Raw genomic sequence first — 17650 nt, forward strand, 5'->3', positions numbered from 1 at the left:
TCTATATCCTTCCAGGGATGGGGAGCTCACTCCTTGTCAAGGCTATCCCTTTTGTTTCAGCATTGCTCAGGGCACTGAAAAGTTCTTCTTGGGTTGAAATTCACTTGTTGGGCTTTTACTTCTGGGTCTTATTTACATCCCTTGAGTACCCTAATAACAAATCCAACAAATGTGGTCTCTAACTCCAAATGCACTAATCTAATTTTTTTTATAAGTTACATGTACTTTCATAATTCTTCACCTATTTTGTTTCCCCCATGCCAGCATTTTAGTCTCCAAACACCTTTGCACTTTTAAAAACTATGGAAGGACCCAAGTGGCTTTGCTTTATGCAGATATATTGCTACCAATAGTGTAACTATTAAAAATTAAAACCGGGGTACCTGGGTGGCTCAGTCGGAGCGTCCAACTTCGGCTCACGTCATGATCTTGCAGTTGGTGGGTTCGATTCCCACATCAGGCTCACTGCTGTCAGCCTGTCAGTGCACAGCCCGCTTCGGATCCTCTGTACCCTTCTCTCTGCGCCTCCCCCGCTTGCATTCTCCTAAAAATAAATAAATATTAAAAAATGAAAACCAAGAAATGTACAGAGATATTAGTTCACTTAAGAACAAAAATAAGCCTACTGTATATTAACATAAGCAAATATCTTTACGAAAAATAACTGTGGAGTCCCAAAAATGTTTAGTGGGAAGAATGGCTTTGTTTTACATTTTTGGCAAATCCCTACAATACCTAGCTTAATAGAAGACAGTGGTGTTCTCACATCTGCTTCTTCGTGCAGTCTGTTGCCATCTATTGTTTTGGTTAAAGTGTGTAAAGAAAATCTGGCTTCACGTAGATATTTAGTGGGAAAAGGGGGAATATTTTAATAGCCTTTTTAGATAACTGTGGATATGTCATGTAACCTCTAGAAATCATTGCACACCTGTGAGAGGGTTTTAAAAGGTAGATAACACCCCAGAATTATTCTGAAAATAATTTTGACCTTAGGCACTCTCTGAAAGTGTCTCAGGCACCTTGGGGGTCTCCAGGACACATTTGGGGAACTGCCGCCTTAAATCATGATTCTTACAACTTTAAGCTTGTTCCAGAATGGATGCACACGCTATTCCCCTTCCTCCTCCACACGCCTCATTTCTCTAACTTGGTTTATCATTACAGATTCCAAGCCTGATGTCTTTCAGGCAGAACCTGCGTTGAATGTTACTCAGAACAGTATTAAAGCCAGCCTTCTGGCTTCCAGTCACATGTAGCCGCGGATACCTGAGAGTGACAAATTGATGCCCATGATTAACAACAACATGACCCTTACGGTGACACCACGGGCCTGACAAAATGGAATTCTCCTCTGCCCCAGCCTGAAGTGGTGGGGTGCTCCCGGAACATGGGAGGGCAGCCTTATTTTCCCTGGTGACTCAGGGTAAGCTCCAGTGCCAACTTGTGCATATCCTGACTTCGCGCAATGAGCACGCAGAAGCAAAGTGTCTCAGGGGCAGGAGGTCAGCAGCTCTCCTCTCCTCTGAAGCTCTGGTTCTTCCACCACATCCCCTCCACCTCCCCAGATGGGCAAAAGCCACACGGTTTTTGTGGGCTTTGCTGAGCAGAGTTTTTTGGGCACAGTCGGAACAGGGAACAACCCAGATGTTTTCCTTTGGGAACAGATCTCAATCCCTGGGCCCATTGCTCATCTCTATAGAATTTCCAGAACCTACAGTTTTTCGTTTCTCATTTTTGACCCCCTTACCACGCCCACCTGCATTTCTGATCTTTTTATGTCATTAACTTGCCAGAGAGTCAATTTTAAGAGCCAACAGCATGTTGATCACCTGTTGTTTAAGTTCTTTTTCTTTTAACACAGAAGTCTCTTCTCCAGGCTCACATATGGGCAGGCACATAGCGACTGTTAGCATAACCCTCGACATTCATTCCCTTTTTTTAAAATATATATTAAAAATTTTTAATTTGCTTTTGAGAAAGAGAGAGAGAGTTGGGGAGGGGCAGAAAGGGAGGGGGAAAGAGGATCCGAAGAGAGCTCTGTGCTGACAACAGCTAGACCGATGCGAGGCTTGAACTCATGAACCATGAGATCATGACCCGAGCCGAGGTCAGACACTTAACCTGCTGAGCCACCCAGGGCCTCTGACGTTCATTTCTAAACACACAGATTCTGGGGCGCCTGGGTGGCGCAGTCGGTTAAGCGTCCGACTTCAGCCAGGTCACGATCTCGCGGTCCGTGAGTTCGAGCCCCGCGTCAGGCTCTGGGCTGATGGCTCGGAGCCTGGAGCCTGTTTCCGATTCTGTGTCTCCCTCTCTCTCTGCCCCTCCCCCGTTCATGCTCTGTCTCTCTCTGTCCCAAAAATAAATAAAAAAAACGTTGAAAAAAAAAAATTTAAACACACAGATTCTATTAAGGAATCCTACATGCGTGGTCTTGCTGGACCAAAGGCTCTCTGTTTTCTTTTCAAAATCTGCCTAATCTAGGTTCCAGAAAGCCAGGGTGGTATACATTTGTCCGAGTCCCATTTACTATTCAGTGTCTGTCACAAGGATGTAGGAAGGTGGAGGAGGGCTATCATTTATTGAGGACCTACTGTATGCCAAGGTTTCTCATACCCTATCTATCTTAATCCTCATTATACAGTCAAGGTGGGTTTTTTTTTTAATCCTCATTTTGCAGCCGAAGAAACAGTCTCAAAACAATGAACAGAGTTGCCAGATAAAATACAAGATACCCATTGAATTCGTTTGTCAGATAAACAATGAATAAATTTTATTTATTTATTTTTAATTTTTTTAAGTTTATTTATTTATTTTGAGAGAGAGAGAGTGTGTGAGAGGGGCAGAAAGAGAGGGAGAGAGAGAATCCCAAGCCATGAGCACAGGGCCTGATGTGGGGCTCAAACACATGAACTATGAGATCATGACCTGAGCTGAAACCAAGAGTCCGATGCTTAACTGACTGAGCCACTCAGGTGCCCCATCAATGAATAATTTTTAACATAAGTACGTTTCAGGAAATATTTGAGACATACCTATATTAAAAATTATTCATTGCTTATCTGAAATTCAAATTTCACTGGACCCTATGTAGTCTTATTTGCTAAATTTGGCAACCCTGGAAACGAAGCAACTGACCCAAGGCTATATAGCTAATAATTGCCAGGAACCAGAATGCCCTTTCTGCTCTCGAGATATCTCTGCAATAACTTGTACTCTGATGTCAAAAACTAATGCAAAATGGAAACATGTTTTCCTAGATTCCTACCAGCCCACAGAATCAAAACACTCGAAAACTCAGACTCAAAACAGAACCTGGTATGAATGTAAAGTGAGGAGATGCGAGACATTTTCTTAAGCATTTGTGTATTTCTAGTTTTACCAGATTTTAAGATCTTCACAGGCAGCAGCCATATCTAGTGCAATGGCTTGCACACACAGGGCCCCCAAGAGAAATTTGTCGAGTTGGACTGAAAAAACAGGCCTTGGACAGTCCCACTGAGGATGCTGACTTTGGTGGCCGGTTGGCTCTAGGACTTCTGTTTTCTCCTCATTCTTATCTGATTTTGAGTGTGAGAAGGAGGAATCTTCATGCAAATCCTTGTGTTCTTCTAACATTAGGACCAGGATATGGAAGATTGGCAGGAGGGTTAGGCATGTGCTAAGGTTTGAATGTTTGTGTCCCCCCTCGACCCCCAGTCCCTATTTTGAAGTCTTAACCTCCAGTCCGATGGTATTTGGAGATGGGCCTCTGGGAGGTGCTGAAGTCATGAGAGTGGAGCCCCCATGAATGGGATCAGCGCCCTTATGAAAGAGACCCCAGAGAGCTCCCTCACCCCTTCTGCCACGCGAGTATACGATGAGAAATCTGAAGCCCGGAGGAGGGTGCTTACCCAACCAGGCAGGCACTCTGATGTCAGACCTCCGGCCTCCAAAACCGTGAGCAGTAAATTTGTGTTGTTGATAAGCCACCTAGTCTGTGGTAGTTTGTCACTGCAGCCCAGATAGACGAAGACAACATGGCATCTGATCCTTGCTCTGGCCCTCATTGGCTGATAACTCTGATCCCCGGATTTATCTCTTGAGGATTGAAGCGCTCTGAGTACATTAGACTTCGAGCCCCTTCAGGCTCTACCATTATCCAGCTGGATGATTGTGGATGTCTCTGAAGGGGGGATGGGCATTTGGTAGCAATGGCAGGTATGTGCAAATGGCTCCTATGGTAACGATGCTGTGAAAAATTCTTTACAAGGCTGGGTTGTCATTTCTTTGCATGCAGAGAGGAATTAAACAAGCTGGAATAATTATGATACACAGATACCCTATCATGTTGATCTCATCAGTGACAATAATAAAAGATATCAAAATTATTTGCTTCACTATAGGCAATGACTAAGAAGATGCCCCGGTGAATGTGGAGATGGCTTCCATATTAGACAGTGGCCAGCCCTAGCCTGATCTGCTCCCGGACTGAAAGCCCTCTATCACTGACCTGATTTTCCCCTCATCAAAGTCACTGAAACTCATCCGGGTCATCCCATTGATGGTGGTGGGGATCCTGGGCTTGAAATCCTAGTCTTAAGTATTCTTTGTGTGGGGCCACCGATCTAATCTAGTCTCTCATATTTGACAATTGTCTTATATCTTTCTTTTAAAGAATAGGATAATTGGACAATCCACTGGGCAAGTAGTTGGCTTCCTCAGCTGCTCCCAACATGTATATTCCTCCTTGGAATAACTTATTATTTATTATTATCTGGAGTATATCTCAGGGAACCTTCCCACCCTTCTGAGCTATCTTCTCTTGCAGCATTTCCTCACCCACATTTAAAAATGTGTCTCTTTTCAATCTGCAGCTGATTTCTCTTCTTGGAGTATCATGAGGGGTAATCTGACAAGGTCCACTTTCCGCCAAGGTCTTGTCTCCCTGCTGTCACTGATCGGCTCCCCTGGCCATCCAGAAGGAGATGCGGAATTAGTTATCCTGTGAGCTTCTGCTCTCTAAGTAGGCAGGAAGTTATATTTTTGCTTTTGCTAAAACAAACATCTAGAAAGTGAAAATCTTTCTCAGATGCAAAGGGTTTTTTTTTTCCCCTTCTGATATGGATTCTGCAATTTTCTTAGTGATATTGCTTTGATAAGTTATATAATGTTTCTTAGATACTTCAAATCATACTGTGACACTGTTCCTTTAGTGATATTGCTTTGATAAGTTATATAATGTTTCCTAGATACTTCAAATCATACTGTGACACTGTTCCTTTACCAAAATGTCTCTGAGAAAACTGACTACTGAGGAAAGAGAAAGAAAAAGAAAACTAGCATTTAAATGAGTGCCCACTTTACTGCAGTGCCTGTTCTGAGCACCCAACTTACATGGTCTGATTTAATTTTCATAATAACTATGTCTTGCAAATGGGAGAACAGAAACTGTGTACACACACACACACACACACATACACACAGTTTTCAGGAATATACATAGATACAATAAAACTGTATGTTAAGGAAAGTAAAAGAATGAAGAATACAGGATTTAGGGTGATGGTACTATGTGTGAGGGAAGACAGAGGAAGAAGTTGGTAGAAGGACCCTGTAGTCAGAGGAAGGTTATTATCAAGGACTTAAAGTTCTGAGAGCTGGTTTCAGGAATGCATACATTATTTAAAATAACTAGTTAAATAGAAAACAAAATAAAAGTGGGCCATGCAAGGACCAATGATCAAAATGTGTCATGAACCATTAGGGTTGATTCAATTATATTTACCTATGGTCCAAAACACATCTCAAAAAGGCAGATGCCCCTGGCTTTACATAGTAAGGCTTATATGTCATGTACGTAAAATCTCATGAAGGTCCATCTTGTTGCCACACCAGCTGGATTATGTGGCTTCCTAGGTAAACAGGGGCAGAGAAAGATAGAAGAACCCATTGCTTTTGATTATCTCAGTCTACAAATAACATGTGTCACTTCTGCTCAAAATTCATTGACCAAAACTAGTCACGTGGCCCCAGACTAATTACAGGGAAGGGTGGGAAATGAATACTCAGTAGGTACTATCTGTCTCTACGAAATTTCACTTTTCCCCCTGTTAAAGATGTAAAATTCTGGGTAAGATCCTATTTTCATCTACCCTTCCTATGGGCTTTAATAGACAAGATAGCCCCATGGAAAGAGCTTGGGTTCAGAGTCCGACATATCTGGATTTGGATCTTAGCTCTCCTCTAACCAACTTAGGTGAACTTGGGCAAGTCATGTCCCTTTTCTGAGTCTACTTTCTTGTCTGAAAATTGGGGATAATAGTCTAAATGTTACAGGATTAGTGTAAGGGTGAAGTTGGCCAACACCATAAGGTATCCACTAACACACTGGAATCTCAGTAATTTACTAAATGGTCATAATTATTACTATGCAAATATACTGTGAGGTCATTCTTCAAGTTATCCAAATCTCAGTATAGCTTTAGGGATTATCAACAATATCTTCCCTCATCATTGCTTCAAAATAAAGCCACAAAGCCCTTGGTAGTGCTACTACCTTGAACAAATCCTTTCTAGAACTAGGAAGGCATCTATGTGTGCCAAAATTCTGGAACAAATGGAATCTCTTTCTCTGGCCATAAGGATGCTTAGGACCAGTATCCTCAGAGAAGCAAGTGAACATATTAGGGCCAGGGTGGTGTTCATAAGATTCATAGCATCTTTTTAGAAACACTTTATATTAGTCAGAATAAACTAGGTTATGCTAATCATAACAAATACTCCTAAAGTCTTAGTGGCTTAACAGGGGGTTATTTGTTGCTTATTAAAAGTTCACTTAAGAACTAGGAGATTTTCAGGGGTGCCTGGGTGGCTCAGTCCATTAAGCATCCGACTTCGGCTCATGTCATGATCTCACAGTTTGTGAGTTCGAGCCCTGTGTCAGGCTCTGTGCTGACGGCTCAGAGCCTGGAACCTGCATCAGATTCTATGTCTCCTTCTCTCTCTGCCCCTCCCCCACTCTCTCTCCCTCTCTCTCTCTCTCTCTCTCTCTCTCTCTCTCAATAAGTAAACATTAAAAAAAATGTTTTTAAGAACTAGGAGGCTTTCTAAGTCACTGACTATGTAACAGTCCAGTGATCCATATGTAAGCAGCCTCCATTGTTCTATAGACATACTATTCGGAAAATACCTTTTCAGTTGATATGGCAGGGGAAGGGGTGCTAGACATTATTGCATTGGCAATTGCTTTGGCCAGGAAGTGACACTTACCACTTCTACACACAATGCATTGGCCAGAATTAGTCAGATGGCCCTGCCTGACTACAAACTACAGGGGTGGTGGGGAAGTAAAATCCTCCCTGTGTCTTGAAGATAAAGAACGCTAAATAAGGGTGAGCACCAGAAGTCTCTGCAGGACTCTTGTTCTCCACGCAATCTCCAGCATAAAGGGGCTGCCTTCTGTGAACAAGGGTGCAGCAAGAAGGTTGTTTGTATGTAAGGTGTACTGCATAGTCCATATACACCAAACTCCTTACTCTTTAAAACCCTGTGAGTATTCTGCGCCTATGTCTTTGTTTATGTTGTTCCACTGGCCCTAGAATATACTTCCTTTCCATTTCTATACTTCCAAATTCTACCTGTTTTTCAAGGTTCCATCTTAAATGCTGTCCTATCATTCCTCATCTCCTGTGTTTTGTTTTTTTCATCTGTTTTCCTACAGGACTTTATCCTTCTCTTAAGATCCTCTAACCCGTTTGTTTTCACTCGCTAATTTTGTGCTCAAACATTTGAATGAACCAAATATAGAATACCAATGGGGTGCGCCTGGGTGGCTCAGTCGGTTAAGCGGCCGACTTCAGCTCAGGTCATGATCTCGAGGTCCATGAGTTCGAGCCCCGTGTCGGGCTCTGTGCTGACAGCTCAGAGCCTGCAGCCTGTTTCAGATTCTGTGTCTCCCTCTCTCTGACCCTTCCCCGTTCATGCTCTGTCTCTCTCTGCCTCAAAAATAAATAAACGTTAAAAAAAATTAAAAAAAAAAAACAAAAAAAACCCCCAAATATAGAATACCAAAAGAACATGTGGAACTTGGAATCACAATCAAAACTTTAAGTCCAAGGATCTGAAAGTAAAACTGTGTCCTTTACCTGGGTAAAATTCTGCCTGCCATTGGAAATTTACAAGAGGATGAGCAAAGAAGCAAGTATGGGTTCTCAGAAGAATCTCTTCCCTGGACTTAATGGTATCACTTATTTAGGTCAGTAAGTTCATCTGGTGGGACGTCTGTTCCATACATATGACAGACAACAACTGGCAGACAGCTACTACCGGCCAGGTGGATTAGGTAGTGAGACTCAGTTCTGGATCAAGGGATGCCCCTTGCCTCTCATTTATTCCCTCTGGGTACAGTCATTTGCAGAGCAGCTGGGGAGGGGGGATAGAATCCCTCAGGACGTTATCAGCGTTTTACCCTGGTCTTGAGAGGGCTGAGCTGTGACAGAGCCTTGGGAAGCAGAGCTGCTGTGCTCTCTGGGTAATGGCTGTGTTTAAGCACTATCTGGCTTTTCACAGCCAGCTGACTGATAAAAAGGATCTTGACAGGGAACCCACCCCAGCAGCGGGTAGTTAATGGCACTTTCGGCTGAGCTCATTGCTGGCACGAGAAGCAAAGGATCATAAACCAGAGCTCTAACCTCAAGATGGATTCGATTTTCCAGATATGGATGGTGGTTTCTAAGCCTTGAGCAACGTCGAAGCGTCCTGTTTCCAGAAGTTCTGTTCTGTGTGGTGCTTCCCTGTTTGCAGGGCAGACTCCTTCATGCAAATGCATTCACCCTCCCAACAGCTCTGCAAGGTAGAGCTTATGTAGAGATTATGGCCCTCTGGCCTCCAAGAGAGGACTGAGGCTCAGAGAGGGTAAGGGGTGTGCTCGAGCTTGCACAGCTGGCCCTGACCCTCTGCTTTATGACCCCTCGGCTAGAATTTCTTTCCCTTACGATTCCGTTTGTAGAGTAGGATTCCAGGAGGTTTTCTCACCTTTAATCAGTACTTTTGGGCCCAGTAATCTAAAATGAGGAAATTGAGGCTTTAGAGAGATTACGTTCCCTGCCCCAAATCACACAGCTAGTAAATGGCAGAGCTAGGATTAAAATATGACTTCTGACTTCCTAACTGCCCTGCCAGTGTTTCTCAAACGAGGACTGATTTGTGGTTCATACTTGGGGAGCCCAGGGTTACACAGTTTTAAACATTTTGCATTTTTTGCTTTGATAAGACCTTTAAAATAATCTCATTTCACCTATTTACATTAAAAACTACTGTAAACAATTTTAGTAATCATTTGAGATGGAAGCATCTCTTTTTAATATATAAAATAAGTCATTCATTGCTCAGTTTGTAGATCTCAAAGTTGAGACTGTGTCCCATGTCCAAGGTCATTTTCTTCCTTTCTTTCTTTCTTTCTTTCTTTCTTTCTTTTCTTCTTTCTTTCTTCCTTTCTTTTCTTTCTTTATTTCCTCCTTTCTTTTCTTTCTTTCTTTCTTTCTTTCTTTCTTTCTTTCTTTCTTTCTTTTTAATTTTAGAGAGAGAAAGAGAGAGACAGAATTCTAAGCAGGCTCCTTGCTCAGCACAGAGCCCAGTGTGGGGCTCAATCCTTCTACCCTGGGATCATGACCTTAGCTGAAATCAAGAGTCAGACGCTCAAACTACAGAGCCACCCATGTGCCCCCCGAGGTAATTTTCTTAGGGTTCTATGCAGATGGTCCCCCCCCCCCCCCATGTACAAAAGTTTATATATTACCCAAGTTTCAGGAACTCTGCACTGTGAGTCCCAGCCTCCTTGTCAAGTTGTGGAAACATTTCCTCATTCTCTCCTTAAAGTATGGGAGTGAGTGAGTATCACAGTCATTTTGCAGGTCAGGACTCTGAAGAGAGGTGTACATTTGTACCCAAGGTCACAGACCTAGGAACCAACAGAAGTTTACCTCCAATCTGACACTGAATATCCAGGCTACCTCCTAAGAAAATGAAATATCTGGTTTTCTAGCCAGGGAATGACTAAAAGGCTCCAATTTCTCCCTAAAAAGATTTAGAGGGGCACAGATTCAAAGTGGGTGGGATTGGAAAAGAGGAGTGTTAGAAACTTCCTGTTGGGCAGTAGGGTCCTCCTAGTAGGAGCAAGAAAAGGTGTTTATCTCACCAGCTTTGACTATCCACCTGTCCCAAAGCACAGCCACCTCCATCTCCAGGATTCTACAAGGTGATGATGCCTGAATTCCATTACGGTGTTTACAATTCCGCGGCCAAGTACTCCGCTTACTTCAGCTTTAAGCAAAGGACTGCAAATGTTTGCATCCCCTTTCTTATCTGGACCGGTTCTCCCACGTCTCCTACATGTGGTTTTCATATGGCTTTTATGAATGCCCGAAGTCTGTTCCAGCTTGTTCTAATGTTGCAGTGTTTTAACTGCCATAACACAGTGGTATCAACAGATAAATCAACTAGATATGTTGAAAAAATTATGGGCAAGAATCCTGTTCTCTTCACCCGGCCTAATTCCTCCACAAGAAGAATCTGCCCTGGGAGTTGCAGGGAGAAGAGAGATGTGGACTACGGTTGAGAAAAAGCCAGTCCAGTGATCCCATTATTTCTAAACTTCTGGACTGTTTTCACTTACAATCAATGACAATTTTCTCTAGAGTTGCCCGTTCTCTGAACCTCGTGATTCCCACTTTCGGGGTGTTTGTTTCTTCTCATCTGCGGATGTCCCTTCTGCCACTCTCGGTGACTTCATTCACTGAATGGGACTTGCTGCTGTGAATCACAAGAGTTCAGGTTGCCGGCTCATAATATTTTTGTATCGCTAAGGATGTCCTGGTTCAGACCTCAAGTTCCCTCCTCTCACTTCCCGAAAGGAGAAAGTTTCTGAACGATTGTTAGAGCACACAGTGCAGAGGCCTCCCTCCCTCCCCAGCACATTCCAGCACACAGGGCTTTCCTCTGCTCTGCTCGCCCTCCGCATCTTGTTTCCAGTCTGATGAGGAGAGGTGGGGGGACATTTGCTTTGGGGAAACAGGCTCTGTAATCCTTGGTCCCTGAAGTGATTTTCAATAGGAAATCTGAATTCCTGCTTCATGTAAAATGAGTCTCAGATGCTGAGAAATGAGTATTTGAGAATAATTTACGATTTGCTTTCCATAAATCAGTGCTGTTTTGCCTACAAATCATTTTGAGAACTGTATACGGCTTTATAAAAAATGAGTCCGGGCAGATTGGGAAGCGAGCTTTATATGTTGATTCCTCCTCCTGTCACCAATTAGTTATGTGACTTTGGCACGTTGCCCCAAGTTTTTGAGTTTCATGGGGGTTGTAAAATTATTAAATTACATTCTTCACCAATTAATCCATTAGCTCAGCAAACATTTGTTGCCTGCCATCTCCCTGCCCGTCACCACATGGGGTCCTTCCACCTCTCGCATGTTATCAGAACCAGGTTTCGGGATCAGCTCCATTCTAATAGGATGCACTGGAGAGAAAGGAACTACCATTCAACGTTTATTAGGAATCGGATGATTTTATTTGATCCTTGCACTAACTCTGCAAAGTGGGTGCTCCATTTTATAGATGAGGAACTGAGGCCCAAAGAGGCCGAGCGCCATGTGCGACGTTGCGTCTCTTCTAAGTAGTAGTATCTGGGCTGAGACTCGGGTCTGGCTGGCCGTTTCTCTAAGACTCAAAGACTCCCTAAGACAATTAAATTGTCATGTCCATTCTTAGTATTTTTAAGTGTTCCAAGAAACTTGCGACACAGCTTTGTTTTCAGGGAAAAATGTGGAGATTCAGTCGCTCTCCCTGATTGATTTTGCTGGTTTTGTCTAAACGGGGTTAGACATTCCCTCCTGTGCCCGAAGGTGGCGCCGCACGCCGTCCTGCGCGTGGGCAGAGGGAGTAAGTAGCCAGTGTGCCCCCTGGGACGTGGGGTGGAGACCCTCCATGGAAGAAGGCTCCTGAAGTTTGGAGTGCATCACGGTTTCTGCGCTGCCTTTGAGATATGGATAGTCTAGTACAAGAGTTCACAGCTAGAGAGTATAAGAGAATCATTTCACAAGTCGGGTGGGCAGGTCCCAGGGCAGAAAGTTAGCTCCGGGGGGAGCAGTCACCAGAAGCCCCGTATTTCCTGGATGCTTCCCGTTTTGTGTATGTAGGAGACCAGGGCATATTCATAGCTTAGAGTTCCACAAGGAAGCCTTTACCATGGTGGACTTCAGATGACAAAAATAGGTATCAGTTAGTTTAAGTACAGGAATCAGAAATCACTCTAGTTATTTGAAGCAGGATAGGATTTAATAGGAACAACTGAGTGCTTACAAAATAGTTGTGAAGGCTGAAGGAGCAGGTTCTAGGCTGAGCTTTTTGGATGACTTCCAAGCAATACAGCACTGACCCAAGGGGGAAGCTACTGCTTCAGAGGGAGCCATTGCTGCTAAGTGCACGTTGAGGGGGAGCCACGGCCATAGCAGGAGACTGGAGGACGGCTGCCCATAGAAGTCCAGGAATCAGCAAGTCCTATCAAGAAACTGGCGCAATCACCACTATTTGCCGGTCCTCAGAACCCTGGAGAAGGAACACTGTGACCCACTGCAAGAAAGTCTCAACTATCCTAAGCAGTAGTGACAACCAGAAGCCAAGGAAAGGACCTCTACTTCACTTCTTTCTTTCAAGTCATATGAGTGCATCTAATTGGCTTTCCAACCTCTTCAGGTATAAGAAGGGTGACATGGAGGTTGAGATGTCAATCCAAGTATCTACCACAAAGAGGTGAGTAATTCTTCAAAGAGGTGCTTTTCCAGCACTACTTGACAACTCCAAGGATAGAACTTCCTCCCAAAAAAAGCAAAGCAAAGCAAAACCAAACAAAACCATTTAGACATTCAATGTTTATTCCTTTGAGAATAGAAGCCATCTCAATAATGGAGGCACTCCTGCTCAGTATTTATGTTCTCTTTGTCCCATTCAGGAAAGGCCAAGCCAACTGTGCCCAACCCTGGGCTCAGGGCCTTTCCCTACGTAAGCCCCACCCAGCTGGTGTTTAATACCACTCCAACCCAGTGGGAAGTTTTCTCATCAAAGAAAGTTGAGTCTAATGGGAAAAGTGGTATGCCTGTCCCCTTGCTAGAACAATAGATGGCAAGTGTAAGTTTAGATTCATTGACAACAGACTCAGCACTAGCTCTGTCCCAGGCCCTGAGATACTGTTGAGTATGAGAGACAGAGCATTAACATAAATGCTGTGAAGGGGGATAAGCCTGAGAGAGTGAAGGCATGCAGCTAAACCTGGAAACTGGGGCAGATAACATTGGAGGAACCAGACTTTGTAAGTCTTCTTTGAACAGCCGGTCTGCTCTGGTTGCCCACACAGGCCACACCTTGACATGGGAGTAAAATTTTCCTGGTGGGAATGGTTGTGAAAATCAAGGTGTTCTGATAACCCCTTGGGGTAGGCAGCTTTTGAAATGGCTCCCCCAGATCCCCCCCCCCCCTGGTATTCTTGCCTGTGTAAACCCCTCCCCTAGATGTAGTGAGTTGCTTCTAACAAATGGAATACGGCAAACCTGAAGGGGTATCACTTCTAAGATGAGGTTACAGGCAGAAGTGTGAAATGTGCTAAGGTTGAGAAACCCTGGGCTAGAGCTGGGTCTTCCTTCCCTGGCTGTGTCTTTGGTTCCCCTGGATGACCTGATTCTGACTTTCTTACCTCTAGCCACTTCTAGTAAACCATCCCTCTCAACCAGCACACCCTACCCCCAAGCACACCCATCACCCCCACTAGACACCCTGGCTCCATGAGAACCCCCTCTCCCAACTGGTGTTCTCTAATGTCACTTGTTACTGTTGGGAGCATGTTCAGTCTCTTGTCCTCTGCTGTCTCTCCCAAACATCATACTCAGTAAGAGAATTACTGAGTAACTGATCACACATCCATCTTATGGAATATTTTGCAGCTATTTAAAGAGAATAAAAAGAATGAATGCAGCCCTATGAGATGACAGATTTGTCTGTGAGCTATTGTTGAATGAGAAAAGCAAGATCAGCAAAGCATGTGCAGTATGATGCCTTCTTTTGTAAAGCAATGATGAAAAATCTCATGTATGATGTATATGAATATATAGATATCTAGAGAATTATATGTCTGCAGAAAAATCTTTGGAAGAGCACACATCAGGCTGTGATGGGTATTTTCTGTTTACCTCCAAATCCCTTCCGCATCCTTCCTCGACCAGTGGTGCGCCCCACAGCCTGACCTGTATGGGCTGTGTCTGTGGTCCACTGTACCCCTGGGCTTCTGGTTGGTTTGGCAAATGGGAGGTACCAACAGAGGGTGGGAAGCGGCGAGGAAGCGAGGTCAGGGTATCGTGTCCTGGTTCCATTCCTGCCAGTGGTCGTGGCTGCATACAGGTGCCATCACTTTTCCGAAGACCATCTTCCCTGGTGGGGGCCTCCATATAACCATTCTCTTTGTTTTCTAATCCTTATCTTGGACTCTCGAAGCTGAGAGGCCTATCTGCTCTCTCTTCACCGTCTTTTGCTAGTTTTTCTCAACCCAGCTAACACTGGGTCCCTTTATTAAAACCCCCCTGAATACTCAGCATGAGGGTGCCATCTGTTCCCTGCAAGGACCCTGCCTCACACGGCCGTGAACATAGTGTGTCTGCGGGGGATGGCAGAAGCGACGGAGGCAGAGGAGGGGGAGATGGGGAGCCAGGCTAAGAGGGAAAAGAGAAAAGACACACTTATGGAGTCAAGTACATTTATGCATATGCGTGAGTATATGTAGGATGAAATTAAATAAAATTTAGTAAAATAAATAAATTTAATAAAATTTAATAAAAAGAGAAAATAAAAACAGAAAACATTTCCCCTGCCCCCAGTCCTTCTTCACAGCAGTGGTGCTGTGAGGAGCTTAGCTCTGTGCTCGCTGCTGTTTGCCCCATGTGCCCTTCCCCAGGCTCAGAGCAGGAAGCTCCACGGGCTCCTCCTCCTGGCTCTCACCACAGCTGAGAGGCAGGAAAGGTCACTGTGAATATACACAGGACAGGGACCCGAGAGGAGACGAAGCCATGGGGGTGGGGGGCCCTCTTCGGATTCTCCAGCCACAGCAGGGCATTTCACGCATTCAACACATTTCTCCCGGCAGGCTTTATTCACGCTGGCCATTCTGCCTGGTCCTAGTTGATATCTTTCTTCCCCGGAAAACTTCCCCAGACCTCTTCCTGTCACACTACAGTTTAATCACTCCTTCCCCTCCATCTCCTCCCTTTTCTGTACACTGTTGGCATTTTTTTCCACCTGCAGGTCATTATTTGGTCTGTGTCAGGCACTAAACGGGAGCGCATGGGGGACACACGCTGAGCGTAATGCCCACGCGTAACTCTAGTTCAGTCCGGGGCCCGATACTTGGGAATGTTCACTGTGCAACGGATTGAATTGATTGATTTATTGATTATAGATGGCCTAGCTTGCTGAGCTCAATCCACCTTGTCATCGTACCTATTAAGACTTAAAAAAAAAAAAGTTTATTGGGGCACCTGGGTGGCTCAGTCAGTTAGGCATCTGACTTTAGCTCAAGTCATGATCTCGCAGTCCGTGAGTTCAAGCCCCGCATCAGGCGCTGTGCTGACAGCTCTGAGCCTGGAGCCTGTTTCAGATTCTGTGTCTCCCTCTCTGCCCTCCCTCCCTTGCTTGTGCTCTGTTTCTCTCTCTCTCTCTCTCTCTCTCTCTCTTTCTCTCTCAAAAATACATAAACATTAAAAAAAAATTTTTTTTAAGTTTATGTATTTTTGAGAGAATCCAAGCGGGGGAGGGGCAGAGAGAGGGAGACAGAGGATCTGAAGCAGGCTCTCTGCTGTCAGCAGAGTGCCCCATGCGGGGCTTGAACTCACGAACCACGAGATCATGACCAGAGCCAAAGTGGGATGCTCAACCAACTGGGCCACCCAGGTGCCTCCCCCATTTAAAAAAAAAAATGTGTATTTCATATGAGGACTTGTGAACACAGACAGAAGTAACTGGCCTGAAGTCTCAGAGCAAGCAGCAGCAGAGCTCTCTGGAGTCCCCTAGTCCAGTGACTGTTTTGAGGACATGCCTCTCTCAGCCTCACTATGTCCTGGCTAGAGATGCATGGCTTCCCGCTTGGATCCAACTGTTCCTCTGTGCCTGACAATGTCCACTCTAGGATGGTTGCTTGTCATCAACCCTACAGGGAGAGGCATATCTCCTGGGCCCTGACATGTTATATTTTCCAGAAACCTAGAGTTTAGCATGGGAGGTTGACGGTCCTGTTTTCTTTCAGGAGAGAGAGCTATGTACCCTGCGTGAACAACCAGAAAAGAAATGCTTGTTCATCTTTTTCAGGCTTCCAGAAAATTTATATTCTTTCCAACCCAAGGCTTGTTGCAAATATCTCCCTAAAGAGATGATGGCCCTGGTGATTTATGGCCCAAAGCTGACTGCCATCCAAAAGGATTATTAGACACGCTGGGCCTGAAGTAAGTTTGTGTCACATATATGTACATACACAGACACACGTTTCCCTCACTCTCTTTCTCTCTCAATAAAACCTAGACACAAGCTCCTATTAGGCTGCAGACTTTCTGGAACCCATGATGCCAGTATGGTGTTAGGATTCATCTCTGTCATCATGTTCTGCCCTCTGAACAAGAGTCCTTCTGGGCTGTACTTTGAACATTGTAAAGAACTGTACAAATATGAGATATGAAGGTTAAGATGGTTGTCGAGGCAGTTCAAAAGGGAAGTTCTCTTTTCTCAGTTGAGTAATTTGGGGGAGACATTTTGACTTCAGTTACCCAGATGATTACCTCAACTCTCCAACTCTCATGCTTTGTGGACGTAACTTTTGAAATTTGGAAAGGAATTCTGCCATGAGTATGACATTGGAAATGTGACTTTTTGTAATATCTTTTCATCATTCTTTAGATTCTCCAGACTGGCCTTTTCATGATGAGAGTTCTCAGGTTGGCTAGAGGCAAAACCCACCTCCAGTTTCTTGGCTGTGCCTCTTGCTGATCCAACCCTGCTCCTCTTTACTCGAAGGGAGAGTGAGCTTAGGTATGCAGTATCTTTAAACACATAGGGTGGTGCCCACTTTTATTTAATATCTGGAAAAGACAGTTATCTGCTGGGCGGTGTGACAAAACTGCATTATGATTTCTTGTGCTCTAAAGCGGAAGGGGGAATAGAATTCCTCCTCCAGAACTCTTTGGTTTGGCAGTTGGGGTTGTTTGAGTTGAGATAAAGGCTAATATTTATTCAGCCAGCTTCCCAAATCTGACCTGCTACTTGGAATCTGCTCAGTGGTGACCAAGTGTTAGTCATCTCAGAGCCCTGCTTGTTATCACAGCCAAGAGCACAGGCTGGTATGAAATACCAGTACGTTATTCCTCCAAGACTGGCTTGGAAACATGTGGCAGGGCCTGATGGTGGGTTTCTGGTTTAATTCACGCTAGTTTGTAGAAAGACAATGCACAAAATAACGAGATCTAGGAGTTGATTGAGGGCTTTAAAGACCAACTAATGGTCTCAAAAGATCATAGATGAAGACTCAGAGGCCCAGAGAAGGTGAATGACTTACTTGGATTACTTGGCTGGTTAGGTG

General features: G+C 44.4%; 1 protein-coding gene across 3 annotated transcripts in view; it reads right to left on the reverse strand.

Moving 5' to 3' along the window:
* Positions 1-330: 330 nt before the first annotated feature.
* The window catches only part of LOC132663107 (uncharacterized), a 514936-nt gene continuing 497616 nt past the window's right edge, over positions 331-17650 (reverse strand). For all 3 annotated transcript variants that reach the window (XM_078436607.1, XM_078436605.1, XM_078436606.1), the window contains one exon: positions 331-544. Coding sequence is in view for 2 of the 3 variants with exons in the window: in XM_078436605.1 (XP_078292731.1) it covers positions 422-544 (123 nt within the window). In the remaining variant the exon portion in view is untranslated. The remainder of the gene's footprint in view (positions 545-17650) is intronic.

Source organism: Panthera onca, chromosome D4 (genome assembly GCF_046562875.1).
Source record: "Panthera onca isolate mPanOnc1 chromosome D4, mPanOnc1 haplotype 2, whole genome shotgun sequence".
Taxonomy (NCBI): domain Eukaryota; kingdom Metazoa; phylum Chordata; class Mammalia; order Carnivora; family Felidae; genus Panthera; species Panthera onca.